At 41.2% G+C, this 15,721-nt stretch overlaps 2 protein-coding genes across 4 annotated transcripts in view; one reads left to right on the plus strand and one right to left on the minus strand.

Moving 5' to 3' along the window:
* epsilonCOP (coatomer subunit epsilon) lies at window positions 1–15,518 on the plus strand. The gene is made up of 9 exons (XM_075680673.1): window positions 1–187; window positions 572–738; window positions 3,197–3,299; window positions 4,413–4,462; window positions 7,146–7,199; window positions 8,762–8,843; window positions 11,023–11,178; window positions 12,224–12,292; window positions 15,328–15,518. Exons 1-9 carry the CDS (start codon window positions 89–91, stop codon window positions 15,442–15,444), a joined length of 897 nt encoding a protein of 298 aa, XP_075536788.1. The 5' UTR covers window positions 1–88; the 3' UTR covers window positions 15,445–15,518.
* The window catches only part of betaggt-I (geranylgeranyl transferase type-1 subunit beta), a 36,492-nt gene continuing 27,808 nt past the window's right edge, over window positions 7,038–15,721 (minus strand). For 2 of the 3 annotated variants that reach the window (XM_075680671.1, XM_075680670.1), the window contains one exon: window positions 8,838–9,582. In XM_075680671.1, coding sequence (XP_075536786.1) covers window positions 9,507–9,582 — 76 coding nt within the window. In that variant the 3' untranslated portion in view covers window positions 8,838–9,506. Of the gene's footprint in view, window positions 8,050–8,837; window positions 9,583–15,721 lie in introns of those variants that run through there. The other variant, XM_075680672.1, reaches the window with a different exon arrangement.

Consider the following 15,721-nt stretch of genomic DNA (forward strand, 5'->3'; position numbering starts at 1 on the left):
GTGTCGTTCGTGTCGGCCTGCTGCCCTGCTTCTGTCCTAGGTTTGTTTACCGGTGCTGAGCCATCAAGGAGGTTCTGAACTTGTAACAATGTCAGCACAGAATCAACCTGATCCGCTTTTTGATATCCGGAATGCCTTCTACATCGGAAACTACCAGTACTGCATCACCGAAGCTCAGAAGGGAAAGGTGAGCCGGCTGCTTCGAAGAGGCCGGAGCCGCCTAACAGAAACGGAAAGCAAAAACACATATTGTGTTATGGAACTCATACAGTTTCTTGTGACCTGTACATGCTTATTCTTCTGACGTGCAATAGGTGGTAGTGTCGTACACTGCAGCTTAAAGCATTCACTATAATAGATCTGGTGCTGCTGGTGGACTAACTTGGCTTCTATGCTGCATCATGCTTCAATTTGCCATCATACAGTTCTAATAAGGACCTTGCGTCTTTATATGGTGAGAGTTAATGCCACGTTCATATCGCTGAGTATATCATACACTGACACTTATTATTTCTATTCTGAAAAGCTGCGTGCCTATCCTTGAGCATGCGACTTTCCGAACGCTTTGCAGAATGTCAGTCCTGAGCACAAGCTGGAGAAAGACGTATTCCTCTACAGAGCTTACATAGTGCAACGGAAGTACGGCGTCGTCTTGGATGAAATTCGTTCAATGGCTCCTGACGAATTGCAGTGCATCCGTATGCTCGCCGATTACCTCTCGGGGGACATGGCTCGAAAGTGAGTAGTGTTCTGAAAACCTGACTTCTATAACAAACTTCTCAGATTTGCGCTGTTCGGCTGAGACACAGTCGTGTGCATTGACCGGAATTTTTTTAGGTGTTTTTAGGCTGAAAATGTAGCTTCCTAATTATGATTTTTTTTTTTCCAAGGCGAGATTATTTGCTTATGCCAAGCACTGGCTTTCGACTCGCCGCAGTATCAAAATACACCCAAGTAGAGTAAAAGCCAGGCTGATTACTCACAACTGCTCAATTTCTGCAATTGGCAAATGTAACAGGATCCATTCTTTTTCCTGTTGCTCCTTTTCGTTGTCATTGTCACTAGGTTTTATTTTTATTATGAAATAGAATCCATATGGCTGTCTACTCCTGGATGACAAACAGCCATGCGCTTACCTAAAAAAGTCCAGACTCCTTTGACTCTTTCATGTCTTTAGTTCAGTGACTGCGAACAGCAATTTTAATCACCAAAAAGCTTATGTTTTGAGCCACATGGCTTCGAGAACCACATCATATCCTCCTGAAGAACTTAAAACTCCAGTGCCACTTGAAGAATTCCTCAAAACTCTTGGACTACACTAAGAGGCTCTCCCTGTACGGAACATATATGCAAGATGCATGCAAGATACATGCGGCTTACATGTAGCAGCATACACATGCTGGCTTTGAATTTTATTTCATTTGCTTGAGAAACCATGAATATTGCAGACAGTACATGCCGAGCAGTGTGAATGCCAGTAGAGCAAAGGCACCACAGTGCACCACAGTGTGTGTGCATCAAGGTTGCAGACATCACACCTCGATCAATGCTGTGATTTGTCCCACAAGATGAGCCCAACGAAAAACTGTTGACATTTGCCAGTGCTCAATGCAAGTTTTATCTGTTTGGTTGCACCAAGTGACTGTGGCGTAGCAGTTAGAACATCAGTCTTGAAAACACAAGATCATTGGTGTGATCCCAAATGTACCAGCTTAGATACTTGCTTTTATATTATCTTGTGCCATGTTAGAGCCAAAGCTCAACAAATGAACACAGTTGGTCTATTTCCTAGCTCATTACTGTTATTTGCTGTAAAACATTGATGAGTGCTGTTATCTAGCTTTGTGAATATTACTTGCAAGCATAGGCCTGCTTCCGATAGCAATTTGCAGTGCTTCTCAATTCTCTAAAGCAAAGCAGCAACCACAAATAGTTGCTGCTGAGCTTGTAAAACAAGAAACCTTGTGACATATACCAAACTGATATTAAAGGGACCCTTAAGGAAAAAAAAAATATGTGAGCTTTATTTCTAAATTATCGTTGTACAATTCCAAAAAAAAAAGGGACCTATTGTGAGAAAAGCCAGAAGAGACACAAAAGCAAAAGACAGGTGGCACCGCTGCCTTGATGTTCCCACACCAGCTCACCATGACGTTGTGAAGTTTGAATGCATCTGCTAGGGCCTAACTAATTTCTTATCAGTAATGATAGAAAAATAGTTGTAAGAAAGTTAAACTTCTCTTCTCATGTCTAAACTTTATCAGTCCAACACAGATAACAAGAAATCGAGCCTCTCGGTTCCTCCTAAGTTTTCTGCTCTAAACTGGGTGAATGTCTCTCCTTATGTGTCTTTAAATTTGTGGTTTTGCAGCACACTTCTGGAACATTGTAGGCTGTATATGGTTGCTGTAACATTAGTGTCATTTAGATTTACTCTACATGTAAGAGTAGGTGAGATGCACAAACATTTGTTGAAGCATTTGTCCATGATATCTGGTTAATTTCATGGATGGAGGCTAGGTGAATGCCATATCCTTACACACTCATACACTGTGTGGCTTTTGCCTTGCCTTTATCTATTTCTTTTGAGATAAGTAAACATTGAAGCCAAATCTAAAAGATGCCACCCAGCTTTACAAAAAAAAAAAAGAAAATGCAGATAGTCTGGTAACATGCACATCAGTCTCTTGTACTACTTGGAATGTGGTATTGTCACATTGTAGTGATGGTTAAGAACACAGTAGCAAAAAGTGTGAATCACAAAACAAACTCTTTATTCGATGAACCTGTGCCCACAAAAGCAAGTAACCCTTAAAGCACAATGATAGCAGCAAGCACAGTCGGCCACCGGCAAAATCTGATCAGTGAGTAAAGCGCGCCGGCTTTTATACATAACCCTTCAAAGGTTCCAGTGTAATTGCTGGTGCCTGTGTGCCTACCAGAAAGGGCTGCAAAATTCGCGTGGTGCATACAATCAGATTACACAAGGTTCAGTGACAACAGACAACGGATAGAAGTATTTTTAACATTCGAGAAACTTCCGACACATACACGTGCCGGGCAATTACATTTTAACATTTGCTAGCTGGTGAAAAGCATTCACCGGAGAAAGATAAATAAGTACACGTCTCAGTATTGTGTGGCTTTTTGATGCCATTGTCTATTGCCTTATGCAAGTGTTTTGAAACTTGTAAAGGGACCAAGTTGTGAAGCAGCTTGACCAGAAATTATCCAAGAGCCTGGACATCAACAATGTGATTCTTCCAGTTGTGGCTGCTACCATCTACTACCATGAACAGGTGTGTTACGTATGCTATGCAGTACTGAAAGATACTGGCAGTTGATGCCAACGTTTTCATAAAAATGCAGTCAGTTGCTCTGCATTATATTCAAGTCACAATCATAAAGTACAAAGTTTTATGTGCTTGCAATAAAATTAGATATAAATAGCTCAGTAACTAATTGGGGTGTAACCATTCACTCTCTAAGGTTTTCTGCCTGCCAGAGATTAAATATGATCAAAACTGATGCACTTGGTCACGCTGTCTCTAGTGTGTGGGTTGTGAATGAACTTATTGGCATTGTTCAGCTTGCTCTACAAACTGCATTGACCAAAGCTTTTGCAGTTTAAGTGTTTTTGTTGGTGGTTCATTGCAAAATCATTTTGTAATATGCAATTATTTACTTGACCTCATTCCGTTGCAATTTCATTTAATTTCTGGCTCCCTTTCTAAGCGTGGGATGCATATGACAATTAGAATGTCTGAAAAATTGACAGGTAATTTCATTCATTGCATTTAACCGTAGTATATCAATGCAAGAAATATGCTTTTACACAAGCCCTTAACCTACAACTTGGTGAATAAGCACATTTTGTGGGTAGGCTACAGAACTGTGAACATTTTGCCAAGTTTTGTTGTCATATATGACACATCCATCATCACCCACCACCATACCATGCCACTGTTGCCCTTTTAAAGAATTTAAGCTTACGAAAGCATTTCATATTGTCTTTTTAGTATTGTTTGGCACTCTTTGGACATACATGACCTTTGCATCATTAAACTCTACCTGTCAGTCGATCAATCATATGTGACACATCAAGCTTACAAACATGACACAAAAATTGTGAGGAACCCTCTCTACTTGAACAGAGAGCTTTCTTATCATCACGTAATCAGCATGAATTGTTTTGTAATACCAAATTAATTACAGTGCTAGCAAATTAGGTATTTGTATTTTGCCTTCATGTGGTTGTGTGTTCATCGCTGCATGCATATACATCATTGCTAGAATAGCTTTGTTTAGGCTAATCTCGTGACGTGGACCAATGTCTCATGAGAGCCTCAGTTTTTGCAACCAGCCAAGGGGGTGGTTTTAATTTTCCTTTGTTTTCTGCCCATGAAAAATAGAACTATGAAGCTGCCCTGCGAGTCCTCCACCAGACCGACTCCTTGGAGTGGTAAGTGTTCACATTGTGAAGCACTCCCTGGAAAGTATTACATGCAAGTTCTGGGCCAGTTTGACCTGGTGCAATATTTGGGCATAATCACCATCATCTGCCTTATGTTAAAAGGCCCCCTACCTGGCCCCATTATAAATTTTGTTTATACACTGGAAATTGTAATACACTGTCAGGGGAGCATTTCACTGAATAAATGTTCAAATTGGTTCATTAGAGGAGATAGGAGAAATAGAAAAGTTGTGATGCCAAGCTACCAAGAGGCAAGCTTTACTGCCAACATAGCCACTTTCCCTCCACCTTGACTAGCATCCTCAAGCAACATTCCTTCCCTGCACAAAAGTGCACAAAACTGCTTCCAGTAGCAGTTTCGTGCATTTAACATTGGGTAATTGCCAAAGCCACGTGCCGTAATTGATTGCGCTTGAGGAATTTGGTGTGACGAATGCGCATTCAGTTTGGCATTGCTTCTCTGCCAGGAAGCGAGGCTCCCGCAAAAGTAAGGGCACACAGGCTTTCATTTGAATTTTCAGCTGCTTTGCGGTGTGCATTGGTGCAATACCTTGCATACATGATTGTCAGCACATGACCTATGCTCCACACTTGTCTGTTAGCAATGCCCTAACCTGGTGAAGGGCTCTTCAAGCCCTCTCCCAGCAATCCTCGCTACCCTCGTTCTGCACTGGTTGTTCCTAAGCCTGCAAACTTAATCTCATATCGCTTCATCTAATCCTCTACCACCCTCACCTTCATTCTCCTTCCCATGGCACCCATTCTGCTGCTCTAATTGACTACATCTTATCTGTTTTATGCATTACATGAACTGCCCAATTCACTTTTTCATCTTGTCTTCAACTAGAATATCCGCCACCCATATATGTGTTCTAATCTATACTGCCGATACATTATGGCTACCATTTTTAATTCTATCACTCATCATACAGTCCTTAGCTCCCTTTTGGTTTCCTTCTGATGCTTCATGTTAGGATCCCTACTTTAGTAGTGGCAAATGCACTGATAATATATTAGTTTTATTTTCACATTTATTTTCAAACGGCAGTTTATACAGTCAAATCTTGTTATAACAAAGTAGCATTTGTCACGAAAATATCTTCATTATACTAATTATTTGTTGTAAGTATATATTCATTATACTGGTACCGACTAGAAAATTTTAGTTTTACTTTGGCATATCCATGTTCACAATAGTGAGGTTCGACTGTATTTGAAAGTGCCTGCCAGATGTGCTCCAATACAATGTTTGGTACCAGTGAGGAATCAACTTGGCTCACCATGCTCATGTGTGCATTGCTTATGCTGGGGCAACAGTCAAAGTAACACTTACCTCATATCTAGGCTAAAGTACCCAGTGTCATTAGATCAATATCATTTTATCATATCTAATGCGTAAAACAAAGAAGGCAGTTGGGAATCCACCCTACTTAAGAAACCGTGCTCTGAGATATTCTAGACAGCATTGTTTTCACATAAACCAGCAGTTTCCAGCAGCATTTGCCATGATGTTGACGTTGTCACACATTGGAGAATTAAAGGGGCCCTGAACCACTTTCTATCGAAGTGGAGAAAGGCATCTGAAGTGAAATTTGCTATTTCAGAAATACTTTTCTGCAAAAAGTACTTCAATGCGTTGAGCAGAAGCGGAGTTATTGGCAATCAAACACAGACTTCTGGAATTCTGATTCTGATGTGCTCCCGCTCCTTCTTCAAGGCCTTGCACTGCGAAGGCTATGGTGCAATGGGGCATGCTCACAATGTTCTGCCTTCTAAACGTCACCGTCGCGCACTGTTCAAATTTAATTTTGGATGTTAACGTAGACGCCACCACTTCCGCCTTTGGTGCCTACGACGCGCTAAACATAAGCCAAACGCAGTTGTCCTCCAGGAGCCGCAGTGCGCTCAGCCAGTGGACTTGTAGCAGCACCCCGTGGCGGCCGCGATATCTATGCCATTTAGCCGACCGCAGTTGTGTCAGCTGTTGGCCAATAGCAGTCGTCTAAGGGGATGACGAAATAGTGCATCTAGAAGAAAGTGAGGACAGGGCCTTCTGTTGAAAAAAATGCATTTGAGAGAAAGGCAACATGCAATATGCTTACGAGCTCCACACACCACGTACGACAGCAAAACTTGGCTGAGATGTTCAGCCAAGTTTTGCCAAGATGTTCCAAGATGTTCAGCCAAGATGTTCAGCCAAGTTCAGCCAAGCCAAGGGGCCCTGAACAAGCCCCGAGGGCTTGTTCAGGGCCCCTTTAAATATCTGGAGTGATCTACATCACTATTTAATGATGTAGTGTACACTGCCTTTTAATATAGATTCCCATTATGATTGATGTAGTAGTTCTGCGGAAACCCGCAAGGTGGAGAGAAGTAATGAATAAAGGAAAAACCAGACATCCACCCGTTGTAGCAATTGCTACAAAGAAAGCCCATACGGATTCCCAAAAAAAAAAAGCCTCATAGATAAAAAAAAAAAAACTTCAACTATGAGGCTTTTCTTTCGAGGAACCCATTTGGGTTTCCTTTGTAGCAATTGCTACAAACGGGTGGACGTCTAGTTTTCCCTTTATTTAAATTCCCATTATTACTGGTGAGTCTATATTCTTCTACTTGTTTCAGCGTACTTATGCTGCTGTCACTTATTGTTCTGTTTGCACTTCTTTTCCAGTTCTGCCTTGACTTTGCAGTGCTATCTTAAACTGGACAGGCTTGACTTAGCTAGGTGAGTAAGCTAAATAATTTGTGCATATCTTTCGACTCCTTTTTGGTGTCGGCCACACCAGGTTTCCTTTACGAAAGCCTCTGTTAAAGGGCCCATCGCCAGGTCACATGGCAAATTTTGGTCATGTGCTGGAAGTTGTTACGTGCCCTCTAGGGAGCGTTCTTCTACAATAATTTTTCAAGTTGGCTCATTAATAGCCAAGATATAAATACTTCAGTGCCGTGAACCCATGATTTCAGGAGACGATCGTCACCGCCAACATAGCGCTCTTTCCACTTGCCCCCATCTATTCTCTGCAAGTGAAATTCCTTCCCTGCGTTCTTCTATACAGGAGCCGGACGATTGCGTGAAGCATACGTCACGAGCCCCGCCTTTCTCTTTTTGCCCGCTCGCTTTTTTTGCTGCACAGCACACTTCCACCGATGGGCTCTCACACGACCTGTTGCATTTGTCTCATTTCGCGCAGCACACGGATTTTGCGCACTATGCACAAGAACCTCTGACTAGCAGTATACTAAGTCAGTGCTTCATGAACACTGAGGCAAGCGGATCAATAAGCATTATCGCATGCTGTAACACAGTAGAAAATGACATACTTTCGCTCTCCGCCCACGCGTCTGCATGACATGGGAACAAGCAGACAAAACAGAAGTGCATCTCTCTTGCTGTGGTACAAAGTAAACAAATACATGCAGACATTCGGTTTGTAGGTAGGTTTTACTAGTTTTCTCATCTTTAATTGTCCTATGAAAGCAAAGTCATATGCTACTATGAGTGACATCGCAGCACTGCCATGTATGTAAGTGCACTTGTGTGATATACATTGACTCTCCGACTGGGAGCGTGGCACCTGCGAGGAGAAGGGCAAACGGCATTCGGTTTGAAATTTAAGCTCTTTCTGCGGTGTGCAGGGGTGTAATACTTAGCAAACACAATCATTAGCGTGCATTGTATGCACTGTGCTTATCAGCTCAATATGGCCAGACCTGGGGAGGCATTGTGTAGGAGCAAGTGGACATGTCCATTTCGTCTGCTGCTGAAGTGCTGATTGGCTGTGGTGCCATGTGCTGCAGGTGTGCAACACAGCCCAGCCAACCAGAATTTCAACAGTAGACAAAATGGACATGTCCACTAGGTGGACTGTCACAGAATACCTGCCGTGGTGAGGGGCCCTTTAAGGTGAACATTTCACAAACCTTTGCCGATAATCTCCCTGAATCCAGATTACCAGAGCAGCTAAAATAGCATGCAATGGTGGTGCTTGTGTTAGCAGTCCTTCCATTTACCTGACCACAAGAGAAATTATCTTGTTAGCTGCTTTGCATCATAATGGTGGTGCATGCCATACATTCAACAATCAAAGGCATGTGTCTTGGTTTAGGATAAAGCTGGTTGATCTATGCATATCTGATGTGCTATCGGACAATGTTGCATAAAAATGTTGGCAAGCTGTTGGCATGAGTAAACAACTTAGATATTGATTGTTAAGTTCCGAGGTGTATCTATCAGTTACGTGCAATGTCAAATGCAATGAAGGGTATTTTTTTCTTGTTGTGTTTCAGAAAAGAACTGAAAAGAATGCAAGAGAAGGATGACGATGCAACCCTTACGCAACTTGCACAAGCCTGGGTCAATCTTTACCTGGTTTGTACCAATTTCTGCTGTCAATGAATGTAGAACTGAAACAAATCTTTATGTTCAGTCTCTTGTTTCTATGTGCCGGAGGCATTGTGGCTAGGTGTCAAATAATATATTCTAACTGTAAAATTAGCAACATGGTATGCTTCGGCAAAGTGTTACATGTCTTTGTTTTCAGTACAGAAACATTTGAAAGGTCTCTGCTAGCCATAAAGAATCTGTTCTGTAATATCGTTCAGATTGGATAACTAGCCGTGGAAGCAGTAGTGGCAACAATAGCTGCAAATGTGTTCCCTGTTCAGCCTGGAAATTTGGGCAGGTGATTGCTTTGCCTTTGCACTCCGTGTATTCAGGAGAAGAGAGGGTTAGAAAAGTTGACAAATGTTCATTAAAAACTGGGGACAGTGCAAAAAAAAAAGACGGGGGAAAAAGTTGTGAATAAAGCATAGGAACACGTTGTCTCCTTCGTTTCACAACCTTCCTCTGTGTCGCAAGCTATGAGCATCCCACTTAGGGGCCTGTAGCTGCATGCCAAATAATCCAGTGTCACAAAAAAAAGGGAAGTGACAGCACTACACTTCGAAGCCATTGCGAGCCCTTCCAGCAAAGCAACATGCTACAGACGTGCACGTAGGTCTCTTCTCCGTGAATCCCCATGATGTTCTGCTTTCAGAATGGTAGCGTAGGCATGGCCAGGTAAATCCTTCCTTCTCCTTGCTCATCACCAGAGATGGGGCACTTGATCCTAAACCACCATGGAAAAGAGTATGTAGGACAAGTTCTAATCCTATATACATAGTGGTGATGCTTCTTGTTAAAAACATTTTTTCATACAGTGTTCATGTCAAAGAGCAAGCACAGAGTTACTAAAAATGGCTGCAGTGACCTTTTTCCTATGGCTGATCATTCTTGGTTCTTTTTGGGTTACAAGACTGCATTGTACACTATATTGCCAGCTTTATTGTTTCTCACAGTGGCAGCTTGGGAAAGGTTCCATCAAAAAATGAGTTTGAAACCCTTGTTTTTTGGTTCCTTTACAATTGACAGTGGTGGCTGGGAAAATTTGTTGAATGGTAGACTGTAGTATAAAAGCTTCAGTGCAGAGTTCAGCTTTGTAAGCTGCACAACATCCTGGGCATGGAAGGCCTGAAGGCTCTCATTTCCCCTGTGTACTTCATTTCTAGCATTGTGCAATGTATTGTTTGTGATACTTTGTTACTGTTGCTTCAGTAAAACTTGATAATTTTCTGCGTGCTTTTAAATTAAGCAAGAGTGTGCCACCGCAGCTTAATCAATCAATCAGTTTTTATTATATTTTGCAAGAATACTTTACAGATAGAGGTTACAGAAGGAGGTCCCATAGTAAAAACTGAATTGGGACCTTCTGTTCATGGTTAACATAAAAGTTGCAATGGCAAGAAACAGCAGCTGAATCAGTACAATTACAGAAATGATAAATAATGAAATACAGATATAAGTAAATGAAGATATTAATAGACAACAATGTATTGGCAGTAAGTAATATTGTGAAACTAGATAAAACTAACATAGAATAGGAGAGAAAAAAACAAAGAAATAAAAAAAGAAACTCAAGCAACATGCTGAAGTACATAAAAATGGCAGTTCTAAAACGAAAATCCAGTTATACAGTACACTGTGTCACATACATGTCACATAATTTTTTCAGTTCATGACAAAATCAATGGGTTTTCTGGAGTTTCATGACAAATGGTAATGTATTACAAATATTTCAAATAAGGTGTGTTAAAGTGCTTTAATATCCTGAGTCACCACACAAACAGACACGATTTGTCTGCATTAATGAGTTGGGTAATGCCTCATTGCAATAGCAAAAAAGCTCATAAGCCGAGTTTGAAAATGTACTGAAACATGCACCCATAACTGATACGCTGCATTAAACACTTGCTAGGAGCATTTGCTTGCATGTCACTGGCCAATGTATGCTTTCACAAAGGACATCAATGAGTAAACAACAAAATGGCAATGCCCAGATAAAATCCTAGTGAGTGCAGAAAAGTCATGTCTCTGTGTGGTCCACGGTGCATTTACAAGAGTGGGCGATGTCTCGGGATACTACAGTAGGTATGTTTATCAAGTTCTGAAGCTGTTGCTGTTACACTGGTGCATGGAAACTGGCGTGTAAAGAATGCCCTCGAACATGCAGGGCGGAGAAAAGCTGCAGGAGGCCTTCTACATCTATCAGGAGCTGGCTGAGAAAAACACGGCGACTCCGCTGCTGCTGAATGGACAGGCAACCGCCTACATTGCTCAGGGCAAATATGAGGAAGCAGAGGCTCTACTGCAAGAGGCAATTGAAAAGGTACGTCTTAACATAGGGTCTTGGAGGACTCCAGAAGTTTTCATGGTAGCATAAATGACAGTGAGTGCTAGAGTGCATTTCATTTAGTCATTTATGTTAAATGTGTTGTGAAGTGTTGTGCTTCTAGTTGTAGCGAGAAACCTGTTTGTTTGCTGGCATGGTGATGAAAGCTTGCACTGTGCATTCCAAGGAAACAAAAGAAATAGCACTTACAACAGCAGATAAAGCGGACTGTTCTTTATGTCCTGCAAAGTCCTGCAATGTCCTGCATAAAGTCAGCGGACTGACTTTATGTCCTGTTTTAAAGGTGCTATTTCTTTAGTTTTTTGAGCATGCATTAACCATAGTTCCTTCTCATTGCTGCAATGCTTGGCTAATGCAATTTTTTCACTGAGAAGTCGGCCCACCATTGCCTTCGCTAATTGACAAGCATGTGCACAGGCTACAGCCAATCCAGACATGGTTTGCAATGTTCTGTGAACTTTTCAGTGTTACGACTCACTGCTTAGCTTTATATTCTTAGCAAGGGCTTAATGAAGCATAGTATTGAACATTTCAAGGCACCCTTAAGAAAAGTTAATTATTGAACTTGGTTAGCTATAATTTACTGATCACAACATAGATCCTGATATCCACCACTGTGAATAACACATCGCTGAAAAAATGTCACTTAGTCTCTTTTGTGCTTTTTTTTTTAATCCCTGTCATTTGAAATCTCACCTGAGACACTTATCTGTATGTTAAGCTCACCCAAGCCAATTTAAACCACCACCTATCTCCGTGATAACCTTAATATGCCCAGCTGGAAAATGTATGACAGTCTATTTCATTTCTCTCTCTCTCTCTCTCTCTCTCTCTCTCTCTCTCTCTCTCTCTCTATTTATATATATATATATATATATATATATATATATATATATATATATATATATGACCGCCGAACAACCCTTGGCTGTTGTCTCTGTGGGCCCAACATTCTAATTTCTACAGCCATGTATGATATAGCTTGTTGATGTTTAACCGGACACATTTTAAATGTTCACAGGATAGCAACCATGTGGAAACACTCATCAACTTGGTGGTGCTGTCTCAGCATTTGGGGAAGTCTCCAGAGGTATGTGGTTTCGAATACAGAATGTATTTGCACATTCAGAATGCAGAAACCTACAGAACATAGCACCTACAGAACATAGTTTACGAGCATTGAGGTTCGGCCTTGTTCGGTAAGACACACAGGAATGTTTAGCAATTCTGTGTGTCCACCCGCTCGTCCCCTTCTGTCACTGTGCCTAACCATCCTTATATACAGAATGCAATACAGCAAACTCACGTTAATTCAGCTCCTGCTAATTTGGCTTTTCGGTTGATTCGATCCTGGCCAATGGTACCGGTTGGTGCCCATGCATTCCTATGGGCCTAAACTTTCCTTATTTCAATGCTAAAATTGCTCTTCGCTGGATAATTCGAACTTGACTGGTCAGCATACACATGCCTGACCCCTATGTTGACCCCAATAGCAACCCCTTAAGTGGCAACATTTGTCTTGGTAGGGCTTAAGGGAAAGTGAATGTGTTGAGCACATGTATCTTTTCGAAAACGCCTATATTCGGCTTGCCCTAGGAACATTTTCAAGCAATAACCGTAGCGGACAATGTTTCATTACAATATTTACCCGATTCTAACCCTCCCCCCCCCCTCCACTTCTTTAGAAGAAAATCGGACCGAAAACTGCCTGCACAGTGCAGTGTCACGAAACCAAAACCGCCTTCACAACGTTTGTATGCTTTGCAACGATGTATTGCGGCGAAGCTGATCTTAAGGACCCGGTTGCCATTGCGCAATTACTTTTGTTCTTATGAACTAAAAAAGCTGGGTGCGCATTAGATATCTACTTTATTTAGGAGCTTTATTATCATTTCTACTTTAATTTTCTACTTTGGATAAAGTGAGCACATGTTTGATTCGGGAGTTTGGTAAAATCATGCAAATACTGCCAAATGAATCGGCAGTATCTTGGCGTTTCTTCTGCATCTTGTTTCATTCGACCCACTGGGTAACTCAATTCTTTTCGTCGGTTCCTTCAAGGTCGAATTAATGGAAGTCTACTGTATTCAAAGTTCAGAATGCTTAAATGAACACCATGCATTTAGTGTGTATGTTACTTTGCAACACCTGTGCTACTGCTTTTTTTTTTTCCTTTTCTCTTTCTTTCTACCACACATCCATTCTTCAATTGGGGTGATTTCTCAGAACAACGAAGTTATAATCTAAACATTACCTTTTTTTTGCCACCATAAGGAGAAAATTACACTGAAAAGCCTAAATGCTCAACATGGTTCACACCTTCTATCTATTGCATGCAACTAAGGCACTCTATTGCACAACAAAATAAAGAGCACTGTCGTTTTGCTCAAGGAAGATTTATTAATCTACAGCATTCAGATCAGTTCAAGCCAAGCAGCTGTTAATGTGTATTTTATCTCAATGAACATAACCGCTTCGCTTAGCAAGGCATGAGACATTGTTTACAGCGACTTGTGGGGTTAGCTGGCTGCTTTAGTATAGTAGTATGCCTATGGTGCACCTAACTGTAGCTTTCATCACGTCACTGCATAGCATTTGTAGATTTGCCACTTTCAGCAGCTGATGCTGGTGAAAGATTCAAACATACACAACGGTCAAGTCGATCGAATTCCCACTGTCCTACTAAAGGCAGAGGAGTTCTCCATGAGGTCGATTGAGGCATACAAATTACAAGAAGGGTTGTGTGCAATGAGCAGCCTCGATAAACAGTTTATTCAAGAGCACAGCCTTTCGAATATGAAAGTAGAACTTCCTTAACAGAGTTGTAGCAAAGTTTTAGATAAGCCAAGGAGTGCACAAATTGTGAACTGCATGATTCCCTTGTAAATTTGTGTTATCACATTTTTGCACAAGCGTACCACTAAAAAAAAAGAGAGACTGCTTTTATGTGGCATGCCTTTGTATTTCTAGAAGTTGTTTCCTCCTTGGCTCAAGGTCCTGGGTTCAATCTCGGCTGCAGCGGCTGCATTTAAGTTTCGGCAATATGCAAAAACCTTCATGTACTTAGATATAGATGCATGTTAGAGAACCTCAGGTCATCAAAAAAAATAAAAAATCGAAGTCCCCCTCTATGGCATGCCTCATTGTGGTGCCACACAGGATAATATTGTGGATTTGAATGTGAAACGCCAGAATCTAATTATTTCCTCTCTGGCTAGAGTGTACAAAGTTTCACTCCTATTTTCTTTGCATGTGAGACCTCTTAGCGCAAGAAAACTTCGATATATAATTTCACATTCGTTTTAAACTGAGATCAATGTTTGACTGCATGTGGAAAACTGTATCAGCTGCAAGCAAAAAGAAAATGAATCTCACACCTATGTTTTGCAGATTTGATACTTGAGTGGTGATAAAATGAGTCCTTTTTTAATTAACTAGTGTCTTGATAAAACTTCAATACACTGAGTGATTGTTACAGAATAAAAGAAAGCTTACTTTTGTATAATCCAATAAATAAAATTGTAAGTAAGCAAACAGCTTTTCTCTAGTCTGTGACCAGTTCATGCATGACAGTAGTTAAATTCAGGATAATGTTAAGGATTTTCACTAGCAATGCTAGCTATGAAATGTTGGCCATTGCTTGGTCAGCCTGTGAGCAATGTGGCCCACCCAACATTTAGAGGAGACTCCGTTGTACCACTCTGAACCGCTGTACAGAATCGTCCACTCTTAGGGAAAACACCTCCTTAGTATTTCTTCATCTATTTTATTGGAAAAATGTGCCTGATACGACACCTAATGCAGACATCTATTATTGAAACACTAGTCTGCTAGATTTCGTGCCGAATTTAGGCTGCTATGAGTGCTTGAATAGTAGTGGGTTATTTCCCTTAACAGCGGACAACCCTACACATTGTAGATGGTAATAGGATTGGTGTCGCTTTCAGCAACACTGCATAATGTCTCCAGAGTTCTTCCCATTATTTTGCTTCAGTATTTCCCCTAACTGTGGACGGCTCTGTACATTGTAGATGATAACAATAGTAGCACTCTCACCTGCAGCTACAGGCACAAGTCACAGTGTTTACCATGTTTTCCCAATTTTTTCTTTTTACCGATGTACAGGTAACAAGCCGTCTCTTAAGCCAGCTTCGTGATACAAACAACAGTCACCCATTCGTGAAGGAGTACCAGAGCAAAGAGCAAGAATTTGACCGGTTGGCAAGGCAATATGCGCCTTAAGAGCAACACCGATGTCATTCCACAATGGTCCCCGAGCCTCTATAATAAATTTTTCTTCCCCATGTTACACAGAACATGGTGCGCTGTGTGTGTTTAAAGGGACACTAAAGGCAAATACTATGTCGATGTGGACTATTTAAGTACCATTCGAGAAACCTTGCAACGCTTGTTTCGTACCAAGAAAAAACTTAGTTTATGAGAGAATTGTAGCTGAAGGGTTCAAATACCTGTTTTCAACATTCAAATCTCCCGTCACCCAACCGAGGGAGTGGTGACA

This window comes from Dermacentor variabilis, chromosome 2, assembly GCF_050947875.1.
Source record: "Dermacentor variabilis isolate Ectoservices chromosome 2, ASM5094787v1, whole genome shotgun sequence".
Lineage (NCBI taxonomy): Eukaryota > Metazoa > Arthropoda > Arachnida > Ixodida > Ixodidae > Dermacentor > Dermacentor variabilis.

Coding starts and splice junctions, on each gene's coding strand:
- epsilonCOP (XM_075680673.1), top strand. CDS start 89: ATGTCAGCACAGAATCAACCTGATCCGCTTTTTGATATCCGGAATGCC. Junction 8,844..11,022: donor CCTGGGTCAATCTTTACCTG/GTTTGTACCAAT, acceptor TCGAACATGCAG/GGCGGAGAAAAGCTGCAGGA. Junction 12,293..15,327: donor ATTTGGGGAAGTCTCCAGAG/GTATGTGGTTTC, acceptor ACCGATGTACAG/GTAACAAGCCGTCTCTTAAG.